The sequence below is a fragment of the Oryctolagus cuniculus genome, chromosome 13, assembly GCF_964237555.1.
Source record: "Oryctolagus cuniculus chromosome 13, mOryCun1.1, whole genome shotgun sequence".
Lineage (NCBI taxonomy): Eukaryota > Metazoa > Chordata > Mammalia > Lagomorpha > Leporidae > Oryctolagus > Oryctolagus cuniculus.
The window spans coordinates 24,669,503-24,694,000 of NC_091444.1; the positions used below are offsets into that span (position 1 = coordinate 24,669,503).

At 45.4% G+C, this 24,498-nt stretch overlaps 2 protein-coding genes across 6 annotated transcripts in view; one reads left to right on the forward strand and one right to left on the reverse strand.

Moving 5' to 3' along the window:
* The window catches only part of IRF6 (interferon regulatory factor 6), a 47,859-nt gene extending 35,790 nt beyond the window's left edge, over positions 1 to 12,069 (reverse strand). Inside the window, exon 1 of the mRNA XM_008268456.4 lies at positions 11,246 to 12,069. The gene's annotated coding sequence lies outside the window, so the exon portion shown is untranslated. The remainder of the gene's footprint in view (positions 1 to 11,245) is intronic.
* An 11-nt stretch (positions 12,070 to 12,080) lies between these two features.
* Positions 12,081 to 24,498, forward strand: part of UTP25 (UTP25 small subunit processome component) — a 67,918-nt gene continuing 55,500 nt past the window's right edge. For 2 of the 5 annotated variants that reach the window (XR_011381418.1, XR_011381417.1), the window contains exons 1-6: positions 12,085 to 12,304; positions 13,012 to 13,051; positions 14,644 to 14,890; positions 16,993 to 17,166; positions 20,304 to 20,392; positions 23,298 to 23,708. Coding sequence is in view for 3 of the 5 variants with exons in the window: in XM_002717536.5 (XP_002717582.2) it covers positions 12,198 to 12,304; positions 13,012 to 13,051; positions 14,644 to 14,890; positions 16,993 to 17,166; positions 20,304 to 20,392; positions 23,298 to 23,708 (1,068 nt within the window). In the remaining 2 variants the exon portion in view is untranslated. Of the gene's footprint in view, positions 12,311 to 13,011; positions 13,052 to 14,643; positions 14,891 to 16,992; positions 17,167 to 20,303; positions 20,393 to 23,297; positions 23,709 to 24,498 lie in introns of all 5 variants that reach the window. The other 3 variants (XM_002717536.5, XM_017347811.3, XM_070055237.1) reach the window with 3 other exon arrangements.

Here is a 24,498-nt window from a genome sequence, read left to right on the forward strand (position 1 = left end):
AACACCTTAAGGACAGAGGTTCTACAGGGGGAGCAAGTGCACAATGACTCCTGTTGTTGATTTAACAATTGACACTCTTACTTATGATGTCAGTGATCACCCAAGGCTCTTGTCATGAGCTACCAAGGCTATGGAAGCCTCTTGAGTTCACAAACTCTGACATTATTTAGACCAGGCCATAATCAAAGTGGAAGTTCTCTCCTCCCTTCAGAGAAAGGTACCTCCTTCTTTGATGGCCCCTTCTTTCCCCTGGGATCTCACTCACAGAGATCTTTAATGTAGGTCATTTTTGCCACAGTATCTTGGCTTTCCATGCCTGAAATGTGAAGCTACCATTTCAACACTAGCTTTGGATCCAAATGCAAGGGAAACTCACTGCTGCAGTCTCACTTCTCAGCCTAAGTAACCAGATTACTGGGAGCAAACTCTTTCTGGATTCTGAGAGTTAGGCTGGAACTACGCAAAACTACCATGCAGGAGAACACAGAGGTATTTATTTGGCCACCTACAGTAACCAGGATCTGGCCACCCGCAGTAACCAAGAGAGCTAAAGGTCATGCCCAGCGGCCCTGTACAGAGTCTGTTGTCTTAATTATTTCCTGAAGTGCATCCTTCTGCTTTTCCACAAGGAGGTGATAAACTCTGCCTTGGGAAGAACCATGGTGTTTCATTCCCTCAGGGCCTAGCATGGTAGAGATGCTCAGTACAATTAGGCTGGGCCAAATTAATCAATCCATGATTGGCCAGAAAGTATCTCTGTCTCTCTCTGGACTCTCAGGGTTCTCAGTAGGCAAGGTCAAGGGGTGCCTAGCTTCCCCACAACGGGATCAGCATCTGGCCTGTTACAGGACAATCAAACTTGCAGAAATGTGCTATGTAGCTACTGTTGGCAGTGGGAAATCTCTCCCCACACTGGCCAGAAAGCTCAAGAGGCCGGCGCCGCGGCTCACTAGGCTAATCCTCCGCCTGCGGTGCTGGCACCCCAGGTTCTAGTCCGGGTTGGGGCACCGGATTCTGTCCCGGTTGCTCCTCTTCCAGTCCAGCTCTCTGCTGTGTCCCGGGAAGGCAGTAGAGGATGGCCCAGGTCCTCGGGCCCTGCACCTGCATGGGAGACCAGGAGGAAGCACCTGGCTCCTGGCTTTGGATCGGTGCAGCGTGCCGGCCACAACGCGCCGGCCATAGTGGCCACTTGGGGGGTGAACCAACGGAAAAAGGAAGACCTTTCTCTCTGTCTCTCTCTCTCTCTCTCACTGTCTAACTCTGCCTGTTAAAAAAAATAAAAAACAAGAAAAAAAAAGAAAGCTCAAGAAGCTTAGACTAGGGCCAGTGTTGTGGTATAGTGGGTTAAACCACTACTTATGGTGCCAGCATCCCGTATCAGAGCACCAGTTCAAGCCAGAACTGCTCTGCTTCCCATACAAATCCCTGCTAATGAGCCTGGGAAAGCTGTGGAAGATGTACTCAAGTACTTGGGCCCCTGCTATACATGTGGGAGACCCAGATGGAATTCCAGTCTCCTGGCTTTGGCTTGGCCCAGCCCTGGCCAATCTCTCTCTCTCTCTCTCTCTCTCTCACTCTCTCACTTACTCTTTCTCTCTCCCTCTCTGTCAGTGTGCCTTTCAACTAAATAAAATAACATTTTTATAAAGAATTTTAGACTGTAGACTCTGATATGAACATGAATTTATAAAATTTCCCCACCAGTCACAATATATCTTATTATATATATTCTTATTTGAAAGGCAGAGTTACAGAGAGACAGAAGGAGAAAGAGAGAGAGAGATCTTCCATATGCTTGTTCACTCCCCCCAAATAACCACAATGACTTGGGCTGGGCCAGGCCAAAGCCAGGAGCTTCTTTTGGGTCTCCCATGTGGGTATCAGGGGCCCAGGGACTTGGACCATCTTCTGCTGCTTTTCCCAGGCCATTAGCAGAGAGCTGAACCAGAAGTGGAACAGCCGGGACACGAACTGGTGCCCATATGGGATGCTAGCTCCACAGGTGGAGATTTTACTCTCTGTGCCACAGCACTGGCCCCAATGTTCTTTATGTTGGTCCTTTCCTAGATTCTCTAAGAAAATCTCCTATGCACAAGCAGACTTGAATCCATATGCATGAAGTCACCTGGGAACAGCAGAGCCAACTCCTCTGCTATTTCATTCAGTTTAACTTCCTAGAGCTTACAAGGCAAAGGGTGATAAACACCAGCAGTCCTAGCACAGACTGAGCATTACTGAACTAGCCTCTTTGAGATTCAGACCCCCAGAACATGTCAGATGAACTAGGAGTGCCCTGACGTTGACAGCATTACAATGAGGCCCCTGAAATGAGCGTCATGGCAAGAGAAGGAGACTTTGGACTGGTGACCTGGAGCCAAGAGCCCATCAGAGGGGAGAATAGGCTCTAGGAATGATGTGAGGTTGACACCGAAGCCTCCTCCCAACCCAACCACCTTGACACTATGGAAGACCTGGGGAAATGGTTGTGCAGGTGTGGACTGAAGAGTCTACACCCCCCAAGAGCTGCACTATTGGGTCCTAGCTCTAGTATGGCAGGCCTGAGGCTGAGTATGACGAGCTAGGGGCAGCTGCAGATGGAAGAGTGGAGGAGGAGTTCTGTTCCCACCCCTGGAGCACACACAGAGCTCAGCAGTGACTGCTCAAGATAAGGGTGGGCATCTTTGACAGACTTGGCCAGAGCAGGGAAGAATGGGCTTCTGGATAATCCCATAGAAGCTTAGAAGCTGGATAATCTCATAGAAGGCATTGGGATTTCTCTTGATTTTAAGAAACTCGGTCCTCTTTAATTAAAGGTTAGACCACAGGGCAACTCTTAAGAGTGATTATTCTTCAGGGCTGATCTTGTGGTGCGGTGGGTTAAGCCACAGCTTGCAAGCTGGCATCCCATACTGGAGCACTGATTCAAGTTCCTGCTGCTCTGTTTCCAATCCAGCTCCCTGCTAATGTACCTGGGAAAACAGCAGAGGTTGGCCCAAGTACTTGGATCCCTGCCACTGATGGCTGGCTCAGCCAGCTGTTGAAGTCATTTGGGGTTTTTTCCTCTTTCCCTGTCACTTGAACCTTCAAATAAATATATAATTCTTTAAAAAAGAACAATTACTCTTCAAATTAACATACTCCACATAGCAAATAAACTTTAACCATCTTTTCTTAGAGAAAAAGCTAGTGTCTTCATTTAAATCAGGAATATACAATTCTTTGGATTTCTTATGTTTTAATTATTTTTCAAGGTCTTTAGGTTCCTGGGTATATTTGTGTTATTGAAAAATTTTTTTTCCTGGATCCCAGTGGACAATGCTTAACTCTTACCCACATTGCCCTCATTTCTCTTTTCTAAAACCTGCCCTGTCCCAAATATATTCACTATCATCCAACTTTACCCATCAAAGGAACTTTGGTTACATCTACTTTTAGACTGGAGAACAAAAGTATCCATTTATTTGGCTCCAAAATCCCTAGGAATGCCTTCAGACCACCCTAGAGGAGCTATAAGTTTACAGAATAAAGGTAGCACTCCAGTGTGCGCAACACACTGAAATACAACAGTTTTGCAGTCTGCCTTTGTGTGATCTCCAATGCAAGCATTTATAATAAACTCATGGAAAAGATACTTTTCAGTATATGTTTTATTTAGAAAGTTTTAAATTCTGACCAGAATGAATGCATGGAGAATAAACAAGGAGAAATAAAATGGCAGCACACACAAAAAAGATAGAAAACCTTGTTCATGAAAAATGCATGGCTGTTAAAGTAAACAGGAGAAAAGCTGATGTTTGGGGGGGGGGAGGGTGGGCTTTACTATGTGAAGAAGAAAAGCTGTCTCCTAAAGCAGAGGCAAATCACCACCCAAAGAAAAAGCCTAAATCTTCGCCGACTTCTACACCAGGTGCAGGTGGCTCGGCAGTTAAGGCTGGCATGTCAGGGCTACTGCGGGAAGTGATTTGATAACTGTCCAAACTGGCAGAACATTGATCTGGGCTAATAAGGAATTACAGACCCCATTTTATCCAAGATTGCAACTCTTAAATTTTTTAAAGGTAAGATCACAATCTGTATCCTAAAGATTTTTTTCACTGTTTCCTTTAAAAGAAAAAAAATCTCATAAATCATCACATAGATTGATTGATGACACTCAGAGAAGAGCCACAATTCCCTTAGGCAAGACTACACGTAAAAGATGAATCAGGGGAAAGTGCATCACACCACATAAGTCAGGCCATCCCAGGCTGGATTAATCACTCCCTCCTCTCTGTTCTCTCAGCACATGGCTCATAATTTCATTAAGGGGTTTATGGTATCACCACGTTGGGGAAAAATCATCAGCTTCTATGACTGCTCTCTCTTGTCTGGACTGTGAGCTCCCTGAGGCCAGGGACTTTGCTTTCACATAAATTCCACTGGCACTCAATGTATGCCCAAAGGCGCATAATCAATGGCACTGGGCCAAGAAGCACCAGGTCCTGTACTACGCTCTGCAGCACACATAAAGTGAGGCTGAGGTCTGAATTAGGATTCACCTGAATCCAGTATTCTCCGTGTTAACCCCTTTCCTGAGGAGGATCCGTCAGTGAATGGGAGATAACACCAGCCTCCCTCCTCCTCCAACGGCTGCTCCTTCTTCATCACCTTCCTGTTTCTTCCTCATCTCCCAAGCTTCTCACATTTGCAGGGCATAGGGCTCCATTCCTGGGCTTCTCTGTGCATGGTCATTCAAGTGCTGACCACTCCCAGATGTGCACAGGCATCCTGGCATCCTGGAGCTTTCCCTTGAACTCCAGATGCGCATGCCTGACAAGCTCCTGCACCTTTCCACTGGGATATCTGACGGGAATCGCAAGCTTGGCATGTGAACTGAATCATCTTGGGCAGATGGATGCAGGGCTTCTGATCCCACAGAGAAAAAGGGAGAACGCAGGTGTTAATAGCCATGGGGAGCAAGACTTCCAAGTTACCCACATGAGCCCATCAAGCTGTAAGCAAAGCCACACTGGGACCAGCAGGGAGAGCATGGCCATCACTCATCAGTGTTTGTTTATTGGTAAAGGAGATTCAGTGTAGCCTCAAATGTTGATGGTTTCATTCAGGAGAGACTTGAGGTCTTGTTTTCAAGGAATGTTGATAAGTAGGAGGAAGCTTTTGGTAAAAATATGGAAAATTCTCCCAAAACTTAGTGAGCAGCACCAGTAACAAACACAGTGCACAAGGAAGACCTTGGAAAGGAAGACGTAATAGCCTTGTCACCCATGCAGACATCACTGTGACTGCACTAGAGCCCAAATCTAATCATGTAACCGCCTGCCTCGGGATCTTTCAATGGAACCTCAACTCCTTAGCAAGGCACATAGTCCTGTCAAGGACTGGTTCCTCCTCCATCTGCCCCTCCTCCCAGCAACAGGGGCCTCTTACAGTTCCCCAAACACATCTCTGGATCTTTCTGAAGGCCTAGAATGTTCTTTCCCTATGGCTCACCCTGGAAACCCTGACTCGGCCCATCCTCTGTGAAGGCACCCAGGACTCCCTCCCCAGCTCCATGGCAGAATGAATCTCCATAACCTCTGGGTTCCTGTAATTCTTTGTTCATCCTTTAGCCCATGGCATTGTAGGTATTTTGTAAACACTTTGGGAACAATCTTCAAAGGAAAGATCTGAGGTTTGAACTATTTAAATCCTTGATGCTTTGTGTCATGCTTGGAACACAGTAACAGCTTGGTAAGTGTTTGATAAATGAGCCCATGTATACACGCTGAGCCCTTGTAGAAAATATGAACAACAGGGTGTCGTGTAACTACAATTACACCAATATTCCACTAGAGGGAGAAGTATAAACTATCCCCTCTGACACAGCCTTTCAGGCTTGTTCTCAACCAGATTAATATAATCTTAAAAAATGCTTTCAGTATTAGGCCAGACCTAATGTAAATCAACTCCTGATAAGCCTAAGGACATCTGTTTATTAAAGGTCATGCTATTCCAGGATATGGGTTTAACAGGCACTTGTTATGAGAACAGATCAATAGAAAGGTAGCGACACTATTTTACATTTCTGAGTGATAATATTTTAAATGCCTGCCTTGCATAGAGTGCATTGTAAAGCTTTTCTTTTCTCAGACATAATCTCATTTTCTGAAATCTGCTCCACCTAGCAAGCTTATTGCTCCACATACAATAAATGCCATGGAATCTGATGACTACACAGCTTTCTAATTTCCTGTTGTCCTATAACCCTCATATCCTGTCCTGAACCACACACATACATGTTGCTCATGAAGTCAGCAGAAACAACCCACACAGCCTCGGATGGAGAATGTAGATCAATTCTGAGTTCAGTGAGTTGGTTGACAAATGCTCAGCCTGAAAGCAGATTTCCCAGCTTGGGTAAACACTGTCCTTGCTGCCTGAGCCAGCACTGGCCAGTCTGGCATTGACCATGGTGATTGTAATTGTGTATTTATTATCTATACCCAGACAAGACTGTGAACTCCTAGCTTCAGCTGTTGGTATAGCACCTGGCACATGCTAAGTTTCAGTAAATTTTTTGAATGAATAAGCTAATTTCTTCTTCTTCTTCTTTTTTTTTTTTTTTTTGAATAAGCTAATTTCATCATTTTAGAAGCATGCTGAGAGGCTCATATCTGCCAGCAGTCTTAGGGACATGCAAGGGGCTGGCACTGTGACACAGTGTGTTGGGCCATCAACTATGGTGTGGGTGACCCATATAGGCACCAGTTTAAGTCCTGGCTGCTCTGCTTCCAACCCAACTCCTTGCTGGTGGTCAGGGAAGGTAGTGGAAAATGGCCCAAGCGCTTGGGCCCCTGTACCCATGTGAGAGACCTGGAAGAAGTTCCTGGCTTTGGATTGGCTCAGCTCCAGCAGTTGCAGCCATTTAGGGAGTGAACAGCGGATGGAAGATTTCTCTGTCTCTCCCTCTCTCTGTCTGTGGCTGTGCCTCTCAAATATATAAATAAAAAAAAAACGGAGAAGCAAGATTGTTCTGGGTGTGCCCTGAGATGCATGCATTTATGTGTAGTGAAAAAGCTGGTCTTGCATGTGGGAAACTGATTTAATACCTAGAAAAACATATGTGCACATGCACACACAGACACACACGCACACCCCTCCCCCAGACTCTTCCCAAGCCAGAAGCTAAAGTGTCTGAACTTTCACCATTAGAGAGTCACAATTTTGGACTGCACATGGCTCTCTCTCCATCAATCTGGGAATCATATGATTTTATTATCACATAAATTCCACATAAATTTCAAATCCCAATCCCTAGTATCTGAGATAATACCCTTAAGCTGTGCTCCTCCCAGCTCTGTTGAGAATCACAGAAGGTAAGCCCCCTGCTTACCTTCTGTAACTGTGAGTCTGTATGTTTCTGTGTGAGTGTGTGTGTGCACATCTGCTCCTAGTGGTCTTATGTATCAGACAGTGGTTTGTTTACTTGTCTTCTCACATGTACAGTTATATATCAAAATAGCTTTCCAATTATAATTGTATAATTGTATATATACACTCCAATATCTGCAAGGCATTAAAACATTAATTTGTATAATTGTGTAAATTTATAATGATACTAAAAATAAAAACAAAAATCTGGGGATAGGCCACGTGGCTTAACACGTTAGGCTGTATCCCATATCAAAGTGCCTAGACTGAGTCCTAGGTATGCTTCCATTCCACCTTCCTGTTAATGAGCTTGGGAAGGCCCCAGATGATTACTTAAGTACTTGAGTCCTTGTCACCCATGTGGGAGACCTGGATGGAGTTCCTGGCTGCTGGCCTAGGCCTGACCCAGCCATGGCTGTTGCAGGCATTTGTTATTCTGCCTTTCAAAAAAATACATATTTTTAAAACAGCACATTTAAGTTCTGTCAAACCATATACACAATATTTGCAAGCCATCTGGGGAGCGGACCAGTGCATGGAAGATCCATCTCTCTCTCTCCCTCCTCCCTCTCTTCCCTTCTCTCTTTCGGTCTCTCTTTCCTTTCCCTGTTACTTTTCTTTTCTTTTTTCTTTTTCTTTGACAGGCAGAGTGGACAGTGAGAGAGAGATACAGAGAGAAAGGTCTTCCTTTTCCATTGGTTCACCCTCCAATGGCTGCTGCGGCCGGCGTGCCTATCCGAAGGCAGGAGCCAGGTGCTTATCCTGGTCTCCCATGCGGTGCAGGGCCCAGGCACTTGGGCCATCCTCCACTGCACTTCCGGGCCATAGCAGAGAGCTGGCCTGGAAGGGGGGCAACCTGGACAGAATCTGGCGCCCCGACCGGGACTAGAACCCGGTGTGCCGGCGCCGCAAGGCGGAGGATTAGCCTACTGAGCCGCGGCACTGGCCTACTTTGCTTTTCAAATAGATAAATCTTTTTTAAAAAAAGAAAAAAAAAAAAAAACCCTTGAGCTGGCTCCGTGACTCACTTGGTTAATCCTCTGCCTGCGGTGCTGGCACCCCATATGGGCGCCGGGTTCTAGTCCTGGTTGCTCCTCTTCCAGTCCAGCTCTCTGCTGTGGCCCGGGAAGGCAGTGGAGGATGGCCTAAGTGTTTGGGCGCCTGCACCCTCATGGGAGACCAGGAAGAAGCACCTGGCTCCTGGCTTCGGGTCGGCACAGTGCTGGCCGTAGCGGCCATTTGGGAAGTGAACCAGCGGAAGGAAGACCTTTCTCTCTGTCTCTCTCTCTCACTGTCTATAACTCTACCTGTCAAATAAAAAAAAAAAAAAAAAAAAAAAAAAAAAAAACCTTGATCACCATTAGATGATTTAGTGATCTACCTGGGTATATTGAAAGTGGTAGATGAAGGGGAAGAATCAATCATTTATTCTTTCCTCTGTAAAGTGTACCCTTGGGGACCACAGTTTAGGTAGGAGAGAAGCTAGTCGACACATAAGTGAAGAAGAGATGACAGAATTAGGACGCACGCATGCATGAATGAATACACACACGCTGAGCATCAATAGCTGGTAACATCGCCAGAAGAAAAGCACCTAGACAACAGATGCCTTCTGCAGGAAGAGGGAAATCCCGATTGCAACAAATTTCTAGGTCCAATAACCAAGGCAGGAAAGACACAGAGAACAGAAGAATGCATTAGGGGCCGGTGCTGTGGCTCAGTAGGTCAATCCTGTGCCTGCAGTGCTGGCATCCCATATGGGTGCCAGTTCTAGTTCTGGCTGCTCCACTTCTATCCAGCTCTCTGCTATGGCCTGGGAAAGCAGTGGAAGATGGCCCAAGTCCTTGGGCCCCTGCACCCACATGGGAGACTGGAAGAAGCTCCTGGCTATGTATTGGCTCTGTTCTGGCTGTTGCGGCCATTTGGGGAATGAACCAGTGGAAGGAAGACCTTTCTATCTCTCCCACTCACTGTCTGTAACTCTCTCTCTCAAATAAATAAAATCTTTAAAAAAAATAAAGACTACATTAAACCAATAAAGTGTCAATTTCCTATGACATTTAAAAGAATGAGATATTGGACACTGGATATGTGATAAAGTTATTTCTTTTTTAGGTGGAATATGTTTTTTTAAAGAACCTTTATTTTAAAATTATTTATTTATTTGAGAGGCAAAGACAAGAACAGAGGAGAGGGAGACTTCTACCTGCTGTTCACTTTCCCAGTGCACACAATACCTGGGGCTGGGGCTGGGCCAGGCCAAAGGAGCCAGGAACTCAATCACAGTCTCCCACTTGGGTGGCAGGGACCCCGCCACCTGAACCATCTCTACTGCTTCCCAGGGTGAACATTAGCAGGAAGCTAGGACTGAGAGCAGAGCTGCTTCTCCACTACAGGATCCAGGTGCCCCAAGCAGCAATCTAACTGCGAGACCAAATTCCTGCCTCACACCTTTATGTTTTAGAAATGCATAGTTAATTATTTACAGAGGAAAAAAAGTCTGATACCTGGGACTTACTACCAAATGACTGCAGAGTCGGGGTAGGGGCAGTGGGTGGATGATACATAGAACAAGATAGCCTGGACTTGGTAATGCTGAAGCTGAGTAATCAGTAGCTGGGAATTCATTATGCCATTTTGTCTACTTTTTGTATACTACACTTGAAATTTTCCATAGAAAAGATTTTTCTTTGAAATTACCAACAGCTTCCTGAATATTCTTGTATTCTTGTCCTACGGGATGGCCATCCCTCTCCACTCTGAGATCATCATCCCAGAGAGTCTTCAGAAATTACATATGCCCTGGGAAGAGGAACTTATTCATTTATTGACATCCCTTTGTAAATGTAGAAAATTGCTTCCTGGATCACACTTAACTCTGAAAATACAGAGTGCTTATTAGGAAAGGGAAAATAAAGCCTTGAGGATGGGGAAGAAGGGGCTGAGGGAGGTCAGAAAAAAGGGGAGGGAGAAATTGCGTCTACATTACAATTCTCCAAGAGCCTCCATTTGTTGGCATATACAGCTTCTTCATGCTGTTGTACTAAAAGAACTTTCACAGGGGGTGGGAAAAACATCTAAACCCCTGGCTTCATAGGTTACATTTCCAAAAAGGACACGCTTTTGTGTTGTCCAAGGCCAACATAAATATTTCTGGGAGAAGAAAAGGGGCTCATTTTCCACTGTTCAGTGAACCCAGGATGAGGCTGTGTGAGCAGGACGTGATGAGTTTTTGCTTGAACCTGAGAATGCTGTAGACTTATACACAGGCCCGCAAGAATGTGGAAACCAAGAGAGAGAAAAGTGTCACCGGTGCTCAAGAGTATGGCTTTGCATAGAAGATGCCTGGAAGAACCCCAAGACACTGGTGGCCCCCAGGGAGGGACGCTGGGGCCCTTTGGGTTATTATGGGAGGAGAGGAAAGCCATGGCTGTGTATTGTTATAGCCAGGATATACTGTGCTCTGTGCCTTAAAATAGATGACGACATTGCGCAAATAGCCTTTTATTGACCTACGTGACTGTACTTTTTATCTTGGACTTACACAACAGAGGTCTGTTTATGGGTCTCCTTGGGGCCAGCAGCTGGGCACCCAACTGCTCTGCCTCTCTCAGCCTATTCTGTCTTCTCCCACCCAAGCACCCCAGAACCCTATCTTTAGAGTAGCAGGCAGCCACTACACCCGACACGAGCGGCATCCTGGTCATTCTGTAACCCTACAATGTGACACAGTGGTGAGCACAAGTCCACTTTCCCACGGAAGCGCCCCCAGCTGCGGAGCCATAGTCTCCGATGGCTTCTAAGTGTTCCCGCCCACTCTGGGTCACTGGCTTACCTGTCTTCTTACACATGTCCCTGTGTATCCAATGAGCGCTGTGCTCCATGTTTGGGCCTGTGTCTTTAAAGACGTGATCTCTCACAGTCCATCCTACGGCCTCAAGGCTCTTGCCCCCGGTACCGAGCCCAGTACTGCTTTTGGCTCTTTCTTCTTTGTTTGCTTTGGCTACTATGTACACACACACAGAATCCACCAATTTTAAATGTACAGTCTGATGAGTCTTGGCAACCATACACAAGGTGTGACCACCACTGTGCTCGGGGTGCACACGGTCCCTTCACCTTGAACGATTCCCCCATCAGCCTTCGCCTGGCTTCAGCTGGCAAACCCTGGATTAAGCCTTGGGGCCGGCTCTCTCCGGGTGATCCGGGGAAGCCATGTTGCCTCTCTCCATATGCTTCTGCTGCTGTCAGTGGCTTGCGTCCAGGGCCTCTCAAGGCCTTTCAGAAAGGGCGGGAATCTCTCAGCGAGCGGACACAGCCTGTTCCTCGCCAGGCTTACTAACAAGACATAGCTGTACCCTGTTGGGATGGTTAGGAGAGATGTACCGCCACCCTTAAACGGCGGTCGGTAGTTTTGTGACAGTATAACACAGTCAGCGCAGTCAACCTCCGCCACTACACATTCACGCAGGCTGACTCCCACAACACCCCCAGGAGCATCCAGCGCGGCTCTCCTGGTGCCCATCAACCTCAGGAAGCCCCAAAGCCCCGCGTTCGACGTACTGCGCCGCGCATGCGTCAGTTTCTAAAGCGCCCCGGTAGGGGGCAGAGTCGGGACCCGGACGTTCTAACGCCTGTCACACAAAACGACGTAACGCGGATCTGCTTTACGGCACCTCGCTTCCGCCGTAAAGCGGCGCCAGCGAGCCCACGTGCGAGTGTTGACGTGAATACTTCCGGGTAGTAAAAAACCCGCGACGCTTAGAGGCGGGAGAAAGTCTTTAGCCATGGGTAAACGCGGGAGCCGGAGCCAGACCCAGCTGCTCAACACCTTGACTAAAAAGCAGAAGAAGCACCTTCGGGATTTCGGCGAGGAGCACCCCTTCTATGACAGGTCCGGGTGGGCGTGCCTGGCGCCGGCGGTGCGGGTGTGTTTTACTCGCGGGAGCTGCAGCTTCCTGGGCTTGGTCCGCTGGTCTCGCAAGGCACTGAGCGTAGCGCCCGTGTCTCAGCCCACGCTTCCCCAGGCCCCGCCGTGCTGGGGTCGGGCTCCGCGGAGGCTGGACTGGGTTCTCAGGGCTTCGGGCGTTCTTACTGTGCGCAGCTTCAGCCTAGACGACACGCCCATGGCGTGCGGGCAGGTGTCAGTGGTCATCAGTCTCCCTAGGGTGGTTTGGGGTGATTTGTTTTTGCGTGTGGCTCTGAAGTGTTTACAAACGCCCCGGTAGAGTCGTCCGGAATCAGGGGTGATCTTAGTGCCCACCCCAAAGCTTTGGGCTGCGTTATTTGCCCGGTGAGGGCCGTTGTAATGCAGAAAAAGGGAACCCGCGGTCTTTTACTTGCTAAGTTGTGTCTTTCTGGATGAGAGCCAGGTGGTGTGTGACTAGTGTTTGTCGTGTGACCTCGGTAAACTTCTCACTTGTCTGTTACGGAACTGTATTCTTGCAAGTTCAAGTGCATATATAGTTTTTACAGGGCTGTAGTTTTGATGTATTTATAACGGTATATTCTGGCCTTTTCGTTTAAAGTTGTATCATTAGATTTTTTTTTTCCTGATTGGTACAAACTAGTAATTAGTTTAACATTTTCTGTTCTCTTCAGGGTTTCCAGAAAAGAAGAAAAACCACAGATTTGTCAACTGGTAATGCCTAGTGCCTTCTTTACAATAGTTGAGGATTATCTAGGTTGAATATTCCTTTACCCGGAATGCTTGGGGCCAGAAGGGTTTCAGAGTTGAAATTTTTTGGATTTTCAGAGTTTTTAGAATTTGGAATAATGACCTTCAGCAGGATCTTAGGAAATGCGTTTTATCAAAAAATGATGCATGGGCCGGCGCCGCGGCTCACTAGGCTAATCCTCCGCCTTGCGGCGCCTGCACACCGGGTTCTAGTCCTGGTTGGGGCGCCGGATTCTGTCCCAGTTGCCCCTCTTCCAGGCCAGCTCTCTGCTGTGGCCAGGAAGTGCAGTGGAGGATGGCCCAAGTGCTTGGGCCCTGCACCCCATGGGAGACCAGGATAAGTACCTGGCTCCTGCCATCGGATCAGCGCAGTTCGCCAGCCCCAGCGCGCCAGCCATGGCGGCCATTGGAGGGTGAACCAACGGCAAAAGGAAGACCTTTCTCTCTGTCTCTCTCTCTCACTGTCCACTCTGCCTGTCAAAAAAAAAAAAAAAAAAAATTCATGGATTTCAAAAAAATTTTCAACCAAAATAAACTCTACTGTCAGCAGGATTTAGTTTGGGACACTAGGAAGGATAAGGCGACTATTTGAAAAGACCCCCTATCAGGGCAACATGAATTCTGCTAAAATTAAAGCCAGAACATCAAGTTTATGTTGAAGCTTGGGTAGAAGAATGGTGATGACTCAAGTAACTGGGCTCCTGCTACCTTCTACCCCCACCTCCCCAGGGGAAATTTTAATTGAGTTCCCAGCTCTTGGCTTCTGCCTGATCCAGCCCCAGCCATTGTAGGCATTTGGAGAGTGGACCAGAGAAAGGGAGCTGGCTCACTGTTTCTCTTTCTCTCTCTCCCTCTCTTCCTTCTCAGAGAATTAATTTAAAAGTTACTTTTAAGTTTTAGATTTTGGAGCATCTTGAATTTCTGGATTACAGATACCCAACCTGGTTATACTAATAAAGCTGGATTACGTTTCTGCTCTTTCAGTTCAGTTCTGAGCTGTTATTTGGGTAACGTTGCCTAGCTTTAAATGTAGGTATCTGTTTAAAAAATGCATTATGACTGATGACTTAGAAGCCGTTGTTTGAAACTGCCCTGAGACCAGCCTGCCTGAGCTCTTAGTAGTTCTTTTTTTGCTTAACAAAGAGTCAGAGAGCGAGTAGGAAACGAACAAAGGTCCTTCCACCTTACAGCCAACACGAAGAGGCTACGTTCATTAGTTGCTTCCCAGCTTTCTTGTTGCTCCTTTAAACGAGTACCCTGATATCTGTGATGTAAGTTAAATGCCATTGTAACCTAAAGTCCACCGTTTTAAAAGTCAGTTTCTTTACATGTGGGGTATCAGTTCAGAGGACATAAAGGGGCTCTGGAGTCGTAGCTAAATGAGGTATTTTAAGTAAATTTGGTGCGGGGCTTGGTTGAATGGATGAGATTACATAATATTTGCAGAAAAGTTAATTTTTATTTAGCAAAGTCTGAACCTGTGGGCTTGATAATAGTCTGAGGATAGCAATAAACATAACATAGTTCTTGTTTTTAATGCCCTGTTTTCCTTCCAGTCTGAGAGTTCAGACACTTCGGATTCTGAAAGTGAAGCAGATAGTGAGCCTGAGCACGTCTCTGGGTACCACAAACTGCTTGCTACGCTGAAGAACGTTTCTGAGGAAGAAGACGAGGAGGAGGAGGAGGAGGATGAAGAGGATGAAGGCAGTGCTGTGGATGATGCAGAAATGAGTGATGAAGGTGGTGGTAGTGACGCCAGTGTGGAGGAGGAGATTGTCTCAGAGTCTCTGGGGTTGCAGGAAGGTGAGTGTATTTGGTGGTGGCCCCTCAGAGTGCCCCCTGGGCACCAAGCCCCATACTGTGTGAACTGGGTGAAATCCAAAGTAGAGATTTAATGTTAAGTTTGATCATGTCTTTGAGGCTCTCATGGAAACACAGAACCCTCTTGCTGGGATAATGCAGCAAGAATGTTTTTGCTTACGATTTCAGGGACTTCATCAGTGCTAGTGAGAGACTTCCTGATACAGAGCAAGAGTGTAGTTCTTCTTTGTGACTGTTTCAGTTTACAGAAGATCTTACTGCTCCTCCCTTAGGTATACCAGGTTTGGTGCAAGATAAACATAAAAATATTAAACAGTTTTCAAGCAGTGGATTGATAATTGCATGGATATATATACATATACACGTAATAGACATAAAGCTATGTGTTAAAGAGTTACTGAGTGGTCACAAGCTACCAGTGAAAATTAGGGAAATATTTAGGGGAAAAACTGAATTGAAAACCCAAAGGAATTCTGTCCCACTTCTGGGTGACTTCTTTTGTTTAACTTTAAAATTAACTTCATTGAGGTATGATTTATATACAATTAAATATACCCAATTTAAGTATACAACTTGCAGAGTTCTGATAAAGGTATATACCCATGTTATTACCTACAAAATTAAGACACGGAACATTTCCGTTACCTCTCAAAACTTCAACCCTGGCCTCTTTCTGCCATCATAGATTAGTTTTAGGTGTCCTAGAAATTCATATAAATGAGACTATCCATATGAACACTTTACCATCTGGCTTCTTTTGCTCCTCTGGTTTTGTGATCCATCTATGTTGTTCATGTTGTAGCTTATCACTTTTTATTGTGGAGTAGTTTTCCGCTGTCAATATATCTGGGTGACTTTTTACATCTCACTATACTACTTCTCTTTGTCTTAAATCCTTGTTTTTTTCCTATATTTTAAGGTGTTAGGTACCATTCTTAGTATTTTAACTGATCCACTATAGTGGGATAGGAGTTATTGCCCTGGATTTAGGATTTTTTTTTTTTTTTTTGCTTGCTTGCTTTTGTATTCTTAACAATGAAAATATGTATTTTATTGTGAAGCAATAAATATTGCCTGTAAAAATTTTAGAGGGCAATACAGTTAACCTATATCCTCACCACCCAGAGATAACACCTGTAACATTGTGTGCAACCTTTCAGACTGCGGTTTTCTGGATATATGTGTGTAAGTGTAAGTATGTACATAGAGTAGTGTGTATGTGCATGATGGTCTGCCTGTGTAACTTACGGGTTTTCTTTAATAGTATGCTGTGAACCTTCTTCCATGTCTGTAAATGTGTGGATTCACTTTTGCTTCTTAATTACACAGTATTCAGTTGTAAATAATATGTGGTGGTCTAATTAGTACCCCATTGATAGATAGTTCACATTTTTTCAGTTATTTCTTACCACTGTCATTGGTGCATTGACCAGCCTTTTGTTCACGTGCATCTTGGTTTACGTTGTCTAGTTACCATTTTAGAGTAAGTCCCTGGAACTGAGTGTATTAGTGAGCTCCAGAGAAGCAGGGTAACGGGATATAGAGAAAGAGGCCTATTTTAGGGAATTGGGTGGTGTAATTGTGGAGGCTTGGCAAGTCCAAAATGAGGGAGGCTGGCAGGCTGGAAACTCAGGAGTTGCAGTTCAGGTCTAAAGGCAGTCGTGTGAGAGACCCAGAAGAGCCAGAGTTGCAGCTGAAGTTCAAAGGCAGACTGCCCCAAAAATTCCCTCATAGGGAAGGTCGGCCTTTTCTTCTGGTCAGGCCTTCAGCTAGTTACATGATGTACACTCACACTATAGGAAATAATCTGCTTTGCTTAGAGCCTGCTAATTGAAATGTAAATCCCATCTAAACCATTGTCGCTGAAACATCCAGACAATATTCTGCTGAATAGCTGGGCAGCCAGATTGACACATGAAAGTAACCATCACACTGGATCAGTGAACTCTATATCTTCCACTTGAAGTATTATTATTTAAAAGGAAATAATAGCAACAAATATGAATGAATATTAATGCTGATATAGACTAAGGATTTCAATTTTGTCTGTAGAAGTACAATTGCAAACTGTTTCTAAATTGCAGATGTGGCCTTATCTGCTGACCCTAAGGAGAAAGGCGGGGAAGGAGCACAGGGCACATCCCAGGAATCCCCAGAGGAATTCACAGATGCAAAACATGAGTCACTGTTCAGCCTGGAAACCAATTTCCTTGAAGACCTTGGGAGCAGGGACAACTCTCTTCTGAAAGTATCACAAGGTCAGAGCACAGTGTGTGTTTGAATTTGCCAGGTGTTTGGTGGGTAGACGTTAAGCCGCCTGTCACCGCAACAAGCGGCAATAAAAACAGAGGGTTTAGTGGCTAGCTGGAACCAGAGCTAGAGAAAAATGCTTTCACAGAAATGTTTTGTTTTTCACTAGTTAGCAAGTGTTGGCTGGGAATAGAGGGGGATGTTTAGGAGAGCAAGCTGCTTAATATTAGTAGTAGGAGGGGCCAGCATTGTGGCACAGTGGGTTAAGCTGCCATTCCCATATTGGAGTGCCAGTTTGAGTCCCAGCTGCTTGGCTTCTGATCTGGCTGCCTGCTAATGCTCCTGTGAAGGCAACAGAAGATGGCCCAAGTGTGTGGGCCCCTGCCACCTGCGTGGGAGACCAGGATGGAGCTCCTGCTGAATCATCTGGCTGTTGTGGCCATGTGGGGAGTGAACCAGCAGATGGAATGTCTCTCTGTCTCTCCATGTCTTGTTGTGCCTTTCAAATAAATAAGCAAATAAATCTCTAAACAAATAAACAAAAATTGTTGGTGGATAAGACGTATTCCCCAGGCCTCCCATCTCTATAGCTGGAGTCCAAGGAAGACTTCTGATCACCTCCCCAAGCAGGAAAGAAAGAGAAAGAAGAGAAAATCCTTCACATGTTTTTCTCTGCCCTTCACTTGCTTCTCATGTTTGAAGGAGTAGATTTGCAGATTTGTGAGACCCAGGAATAGCTAACCTGAGTGGTCTTTATTACCAGAGAGAGCCTCGAGGCCACAAAGCTCTACCCGATCTCCCCTGTCTCTGAGTCTCTTGACCGTGCCCGTAACCAAGTGGCAGTCTCTTGGTCAAGATGTGCTGAAGGCAGACTTAGCCAGGTCTCTGCTGTCTATTGTAGGTTCTCAGCCTGAGCCTGGATGGGTGAGTCCTGTGATCTTGTTCTGTGTTCTGCCTACCTGCATTGCTCCCAGTACCTTCTTCATCTCAGCTTTACCTTCGATGAAGCTGAAGTTGTAATCCTCATTTGGCTGGAGAGGGAGAAGCAGATGATAGAAATTGTAGAATTTTAGCACAGACCCCATTCTGAGCATCAAAACTTAGAAAATCTGGAGGAAACATTAGGAAACTTGCCTAGACTAAAATTTCTCTGGCTGATTGGCCTGGGCAGGTAAATTAGCACCTAGAGATTTTACGTCCTATTGCTTACTTTCTCTCTCTCAGGTACTTAGTACAAGGTATATTTCATTTGAGGTTTGACTGTTTAGGTCCCTGGATGGGTCATTTAACTTTGCTCTGTTTCTTAATGAAGGAGACTGGGAATGATTGGATGGCTAGCTCAGAGAACTAGAAGTTACCTGGAGTGCAGGTCATTTGTTCAAGTCAGTGTATAGTGAGCATTCCTGGGTCCTTCATAGTAGTCAGTCAGGTATGGAATCTGCCGTTAGTGATCTTGTCTACTCGATTAGATAAGATAGGCACATATGAGAATAGTTCAAAGAGTTTGTGGAAGATTGAATTAGAGCTTAAATTTAGGGGGCAGGCATGTGGCCTACCAGTTAAAATATCCATGTCCCATAGGAGTACCTGGGTTCCAGTTTTAGCTCTGTTCCAGTTCTGCATTCTTGCTAATGTGCATTTTAGGAGGGAGGACGTGATGGTTCAAGTGGTTGAGTTCCTGGCTCCCAGCTTGACCAGACTCAGTGCTGGCTATCGTGGGCATTTGAGGAATAAACCAGTGAATGGAAGCTCTTTGTCTGCCTATGTCTCTCTGTCTCCCAGATAACTTGTAGAAAGAAAAATATAAAATGATTTTGGTGCAAAAATTTTTTTTAAAGATTTATGTATTTACTTGAAAGGCAGAGTTGCAGAGAGAGAGGTCTTCCATCCACTGGTTCACTCCCCAAATGGCAACAACAGCCAGGATGGGGCCAGGAGCTTCTTCTGGGTCTCACATGAGTTGCAGGGGTCCAAGCACTTGGGCCATCCTCCAAGGCACATCAGCTTTCCCAGGCACATCAGCAGGGAGCTGGATTGGAAGTGGAGCAGCCACGACTTGAACTGGCACCTATGTGGGATGCCAGCACTGTAAGCCATGACTTTAATCTGCTGAGGCACAGTGCCAGCCCCTGAAAAATATCAAATCCATGCATAAGCTCATGGAAAAATATATATTATTAAAAACTGCACAGTTTCAATTCTTGCACAAAAATAAATCCAACCTTTAATTCAATTTTCCAGAAACTTTTTGAGGTACTTTATGTGTTGGGATGGATGAGGTAGGATAGGAGGCTGAGAGGACAGAGTGATGACTGTCTTTAGGAGACCGGGAATGGCCTCTTGTTAGAGCCAACACTGCCTGGCAGAGAGGCTCCTGGGAAATACTTCTTTTCTAAAGATTTATTCATTTGGAAGGCAGAGTAACAGAGAGGGAGACAAGGATAGAGAGATCTACCTTCCACTAGTTCACTCCCTAAATGGCCACAATGGCCAAGGCTGGGCCAGGCTGAAGCCTGGAGTCTGGAACTCCATCTGGGTCTCCCACATGGGTGGCAGGGGTCCATGCACTTGAGCCATCTTTCTCTACTCTCCCAGATGCATTAACAAGGGGCTGGATCAGAAACAGAGCAACAGGACACAAACTTGAGCTGTGGTATGAGATACTGGCTTTGCAGTGGCTTAACCCTCTGTGCTACAACACTGGCCCCTCCTGGGAAATACTTTTTGTGAGTCAAAGGGTGATGTTAAACTGAGGCTAATTGGATATGCACAACTGAGGTAAAGGAGAATCTGGAATTTGTAGTTTTAGGAAGGACTGGCACAGAGTCATAAGGATTTAAGGGCCACATTGTTCCAAAATTATACTGGAGAGGCCGGTTGGAGTTGCATTGTAGAATACTCTGAATTTCAGTCTGAGAAGTTTCTTCAAAGGTTTTTGTGCTTGTAAGTCATGTGAGTACAGAAATACTTTAGGAAGAAGATCCTGTCTGAAGTTTTTAAGCTCTGGACTGGGATAGAGGATAGGGAAGGGACATGGGAAGAAGGATGAGTTAGCACCATGAAGATCAGCATATAGTTCACAGGGGAGGAATGGGCTCTGCCTGCTTTGCACTGTGTGCTAACATTTTTTTTATTTCTAAATTAGATCCATTCCTACAGCATGTGAATAAAGAACTGAAAGAAAAGGAAATTCACGCTGTTGCCACAAATCCCAAAACTACCCAGGAGCTGGAAGTAAGTGTTGCCTGGTCATCCTAGTAATGAATGGAAAAAGCTATAACTAATACTGTGGCCTTGGGTTTTATAGCTCCCAGAATGCATGGTGTACACCAGTGGAGGTGGCCCGGTAGATACGTGGGACATAGGAAGAGCCTGGTGGGGCGTGGGTAATGCTGGAGAAAGCATAAGAATCCCTTTGAGATAGGTACACCAGGGTCTAGACCGACCTCTGCAAGGGGCTGTCACATGACAAATTGATCCATCTCTGCTCTTCGCTGTTCTCACCTGTTAGAGGAGGCAGTAATGCTGCCTCAAAATAAAGGAATCTAGTTTACTAACGATAAATAATGTGCAGGTACATCAAAAAGTTCATGGAAAAATAGAATGAAAGTAGTTTATTTTAGTGCAAAAAATTTTTTAGAATTCACACATAGTTTCTAGTTTCTTTATTATATGTGTTTTCCATGAACTTTTTAAAGTTCCCTCATAGGTGTTCCTCCTGTTCTTCATTTGTTTGAAATGTCTGAGGTAGGTTCACAGCTAAATTATTCAGCTACAGCTATTAAGCTTTTTTTTTTTTTTTGGAAAGACAGAGTTACAGAGAGAGGTAGAGAGAGAGAGAGAAAGGTGTCTTCCATCTGCTGGTTCACTCCCCAAATGGCCACAATAGTTGGAGCTGAGCCAATCCAAAGTCAGGAGCTTCTTTCGGGTCTCCCACATGGGTACAGGGCCCAAAGACTTGTGCCGTCCTCTGCTGCTTTCCCAGGCACATTAGCAGGGAGCTGGATTGGAAGTGGAGCAGCCGGGACTTGAACCAGCACCCATATGGGATGCTGTCACTGCAGGCTGGGGCTTTAACCCACTGTGCCACAGCACTAGCCCCTGAGTAAATTTTTGTTTCTTTATTTTCAGTGCTGATGCTATTCATGAGAGTTGGTCATCTTTTTTTAGAATTTTTGTTGGGGTAATAATTAGTGATACATGTGGAGTTGTAAGATATAGAGAAATCCTAAAATATTAGTGTATGTGGCATTTCAGCCAGGAAACTGACGTTAATAACATCTGCCTGGGCCCAGCATTATCACACAACAGGTTAAGCTGCTGCTTGCAACGTGAGCATCTCATATTGGAGTGCTGGTTAGAGTCCTGATCCTCTGCTTCTAATCCAGCTCCCTGCTAATGTGCCTGGAAAGGCAGTGGAAGATGGCCCAAGTGCTTGGGACCTTGCCACCCGTGTGAGATACCCGCATGGAATTTCTGGCTTCTGGCTTCAACCTGACCCAGACCCCGCTGTTGCTGCTATTTGGGGAAGTGAACCAGTAGTTAGAAGGTATCTCTCTCTCTCTTTCTGTGCTTCTTTATCTATCTGTCACTATGCCTTTCAGGTAAATTCTTAAAAAAAAAAAAAAAAAAAAAAAAAACTACCCTCAGATTTCTCATCAGTTTTACTCATTCGACTCTGTGTGTGTGTGTGTGTGTGTGTGTACTCATAATTGCAATTTTTAAAAATATTTATTCAAGAGGTAGAGAAACAGAGTTCCTATCTATTGGATCACTCCCTAAATGCCCATAAGTGGCCAGGTCCTGGCCCATGACCAAAACTAGAAGCTGGGAACTCAATGCAAGGCTCCCACACAGGTAGCAGAGCACCAACTACTGAGCTGCCACCTACTGCCTGCCAAGGTCTGCATAGGTAGGAAGCTGGAATTGGAAGCTAGCGCTTGGAGCTCTGGTATGGTTTGGTCAGCTGTGTAGCTCCCTGTCTCTGCCACCACTACCCATCAAGGTGTGAAACATGTCCAGCACCAGATAGGCAAGTCCCTGCGCCCTTCTACAGCCACAGTCGCTTCCTTCTATGCTCCCCCACCTCATTCATAACTCCTAGAAACCACTAATGTCTCCATTTCTATAGTTTTATCATTTCAAAATGTTAAATAAAATTTTACAGTATATAATCTTTTGAGATTGACTTTTTTTCATATAGCATAATTGCTTGGGGATTTATTCATATAGTTTTACCAATGACTAGTTTGTTTTTCTGTACTTGCTGAGGTCATCCTATTTTGAGATTAGCAAATTTTGCTACAACGCAAAAATTTCCAAACTCATTTCCCACAAAATATTCTCTAGGATTCTAAAAATAAAATTTTTTTCTCATGTTCAAATAAATTTGTAAAACTCTGGGTTCAACAAAGTGGACAGAGTTCTTATGGGACTTGCCAGAATTATTAGTCTACAGTATACATTGTGAACCCAGAGTTATCTGAGTGTGGAGTTCCTTTTTTTCTAGAAAGAATTTTTACTCTTCCTCAGATTATATTTTGCAAAACATCTTGGGGAGCACCAATGGAGCAAAGAGCTTATATTTGAAGTCAGAAACCATGAATTCTTTAGATTCTTGCCCTCGACTCCATTCCTTCCTGTGTAAACTGTTTTTTGAAAATTGTTTATTTGAAAGGCAAAGAGACAGCACTCCAATCCACTGGTTTACTCCCCAAATGCCTGCAATAGCCTAGCTGGGCCAAGGTCAAAGCTGAGATCCGGGGACTCTATCTATGTCTCACAGGGGTGGTAGGAGCCCAGTTACTTGAACCATCACTGCTCTCTCTCAGGGTCTGCAATAGCAGGAAGCCTGACCAGGTACTCCTTTATGGGGTACAGATGTCTTAACCAGTATCTTAACTGGAAGGCTAGTTACCTGCCCCTATGTAAACTTTGTCTGGATCATACAAGTTTGTGAGAACCTCAGCTTTTCCTGAACTATATTGTGAGTATTATGGTATCCACCTTGCAGGGTTGTAAGGGTTGAGTGAGATATGTATAAATCATGAAAGTTCTTGATAAGGTATGTGAGTTTAAGGTCTTGTAATTCATTTCTAACTTAGCTCTTGGTGTCTCTCTCTCTTTCTCTCCCTCCTAGTGGCCCATCCTGGGCCAGCTTGTCTTTTCATCCAAGTTTCAGAAGTTGGAAACATTTAAACCCCCAAAGGATATTGACCTGAAGTCACTGCATCTCCAGAAGCCCCTGGAATCCACCTGGCCCAAGACCAACAGCCAGTTCCTAACCGGCCCCCAAAAATCAAGTAGTGTTTTCACCCCCCTCCAGAAAGAGCTCTTCTTAATTATGAATTCTTACCGGGACCTGTTCTACCCAGAAAGGTCTGCCTTGAAGAATGGAGAGGAGATCCGCCACGTGTACTGCCTGCACGTGCTGAATCACGTCCTCAAAGCCAACGCCCAGGTGCTTGGCAACAACAGCAGACGCCGAAGCCAGAAATTTGGGGTGGGTGATGACGATGACTTCAGGGACCAGGGGCTAACGAGGCCCAAGGTGAGTGGCAGCAGGAAAGCTGCTCCTGCAGGAAAGGGGTTGCAAGGCCCTGCTGTGTAGGTGCCTGGCACTAAGCAGGTGCTCCAGTGTTTTACGAATTGACTGGAATGATGAACCCAGATGTGAGTACTTTGGAGTGGGCCAAGTTACTGTCAGAACAGTGCAGCAGACTGCCCAGTGGGCTGTTTCTGACAGTGGAGCTAGCTGGACACTTGAGAAAAGTAGTTCGTGCTCTCCTAAAAGGTAAACACAGATAGGTGGCAGCCGTCTGCTGTAAATCTCTTCTTTGCGGTTGTCAGTGTTGAATGGGACGGTAATGAGCTCTTTATCCCTGTGTATCACAGCTGTGAGTAGAGACCCAAATTCAAAGACAACCTTGCTAAAGAGAACCAAAAAGTAGCAGAGAAGGGACCAGAACTGAGAATTTTCTTTGCTGAGACATGAAAATAGCAATCCCTGTTTGCCACTCTGTTGCTGTTTAAGTAGGGATTACACAAGTTGAAACTCCAGTGGATTTAAGTCTTTAATAGGAAAGAAAATGACTTTTGTTCTGTCTACATTTTGTATAACCTTGCAAAGCTAGGTCTTGTCATTCCAATCTCCTTCAGCTTGATCTTTCCATGAAGTCTTTTTTTTTTTTTTTTTTTTGACAGGCAGAGTGGACAGTGAGAGAGAGAGACAGAGAGAAAGGTCTTCCTTTGCCGTTGGTTCACCCTCCAATGGCCGCTGCGGCCGGTGCCCTGCGGCTGGCGCACCGCGCTGATCCGATGGCAGGAGCCAGGTACTTATC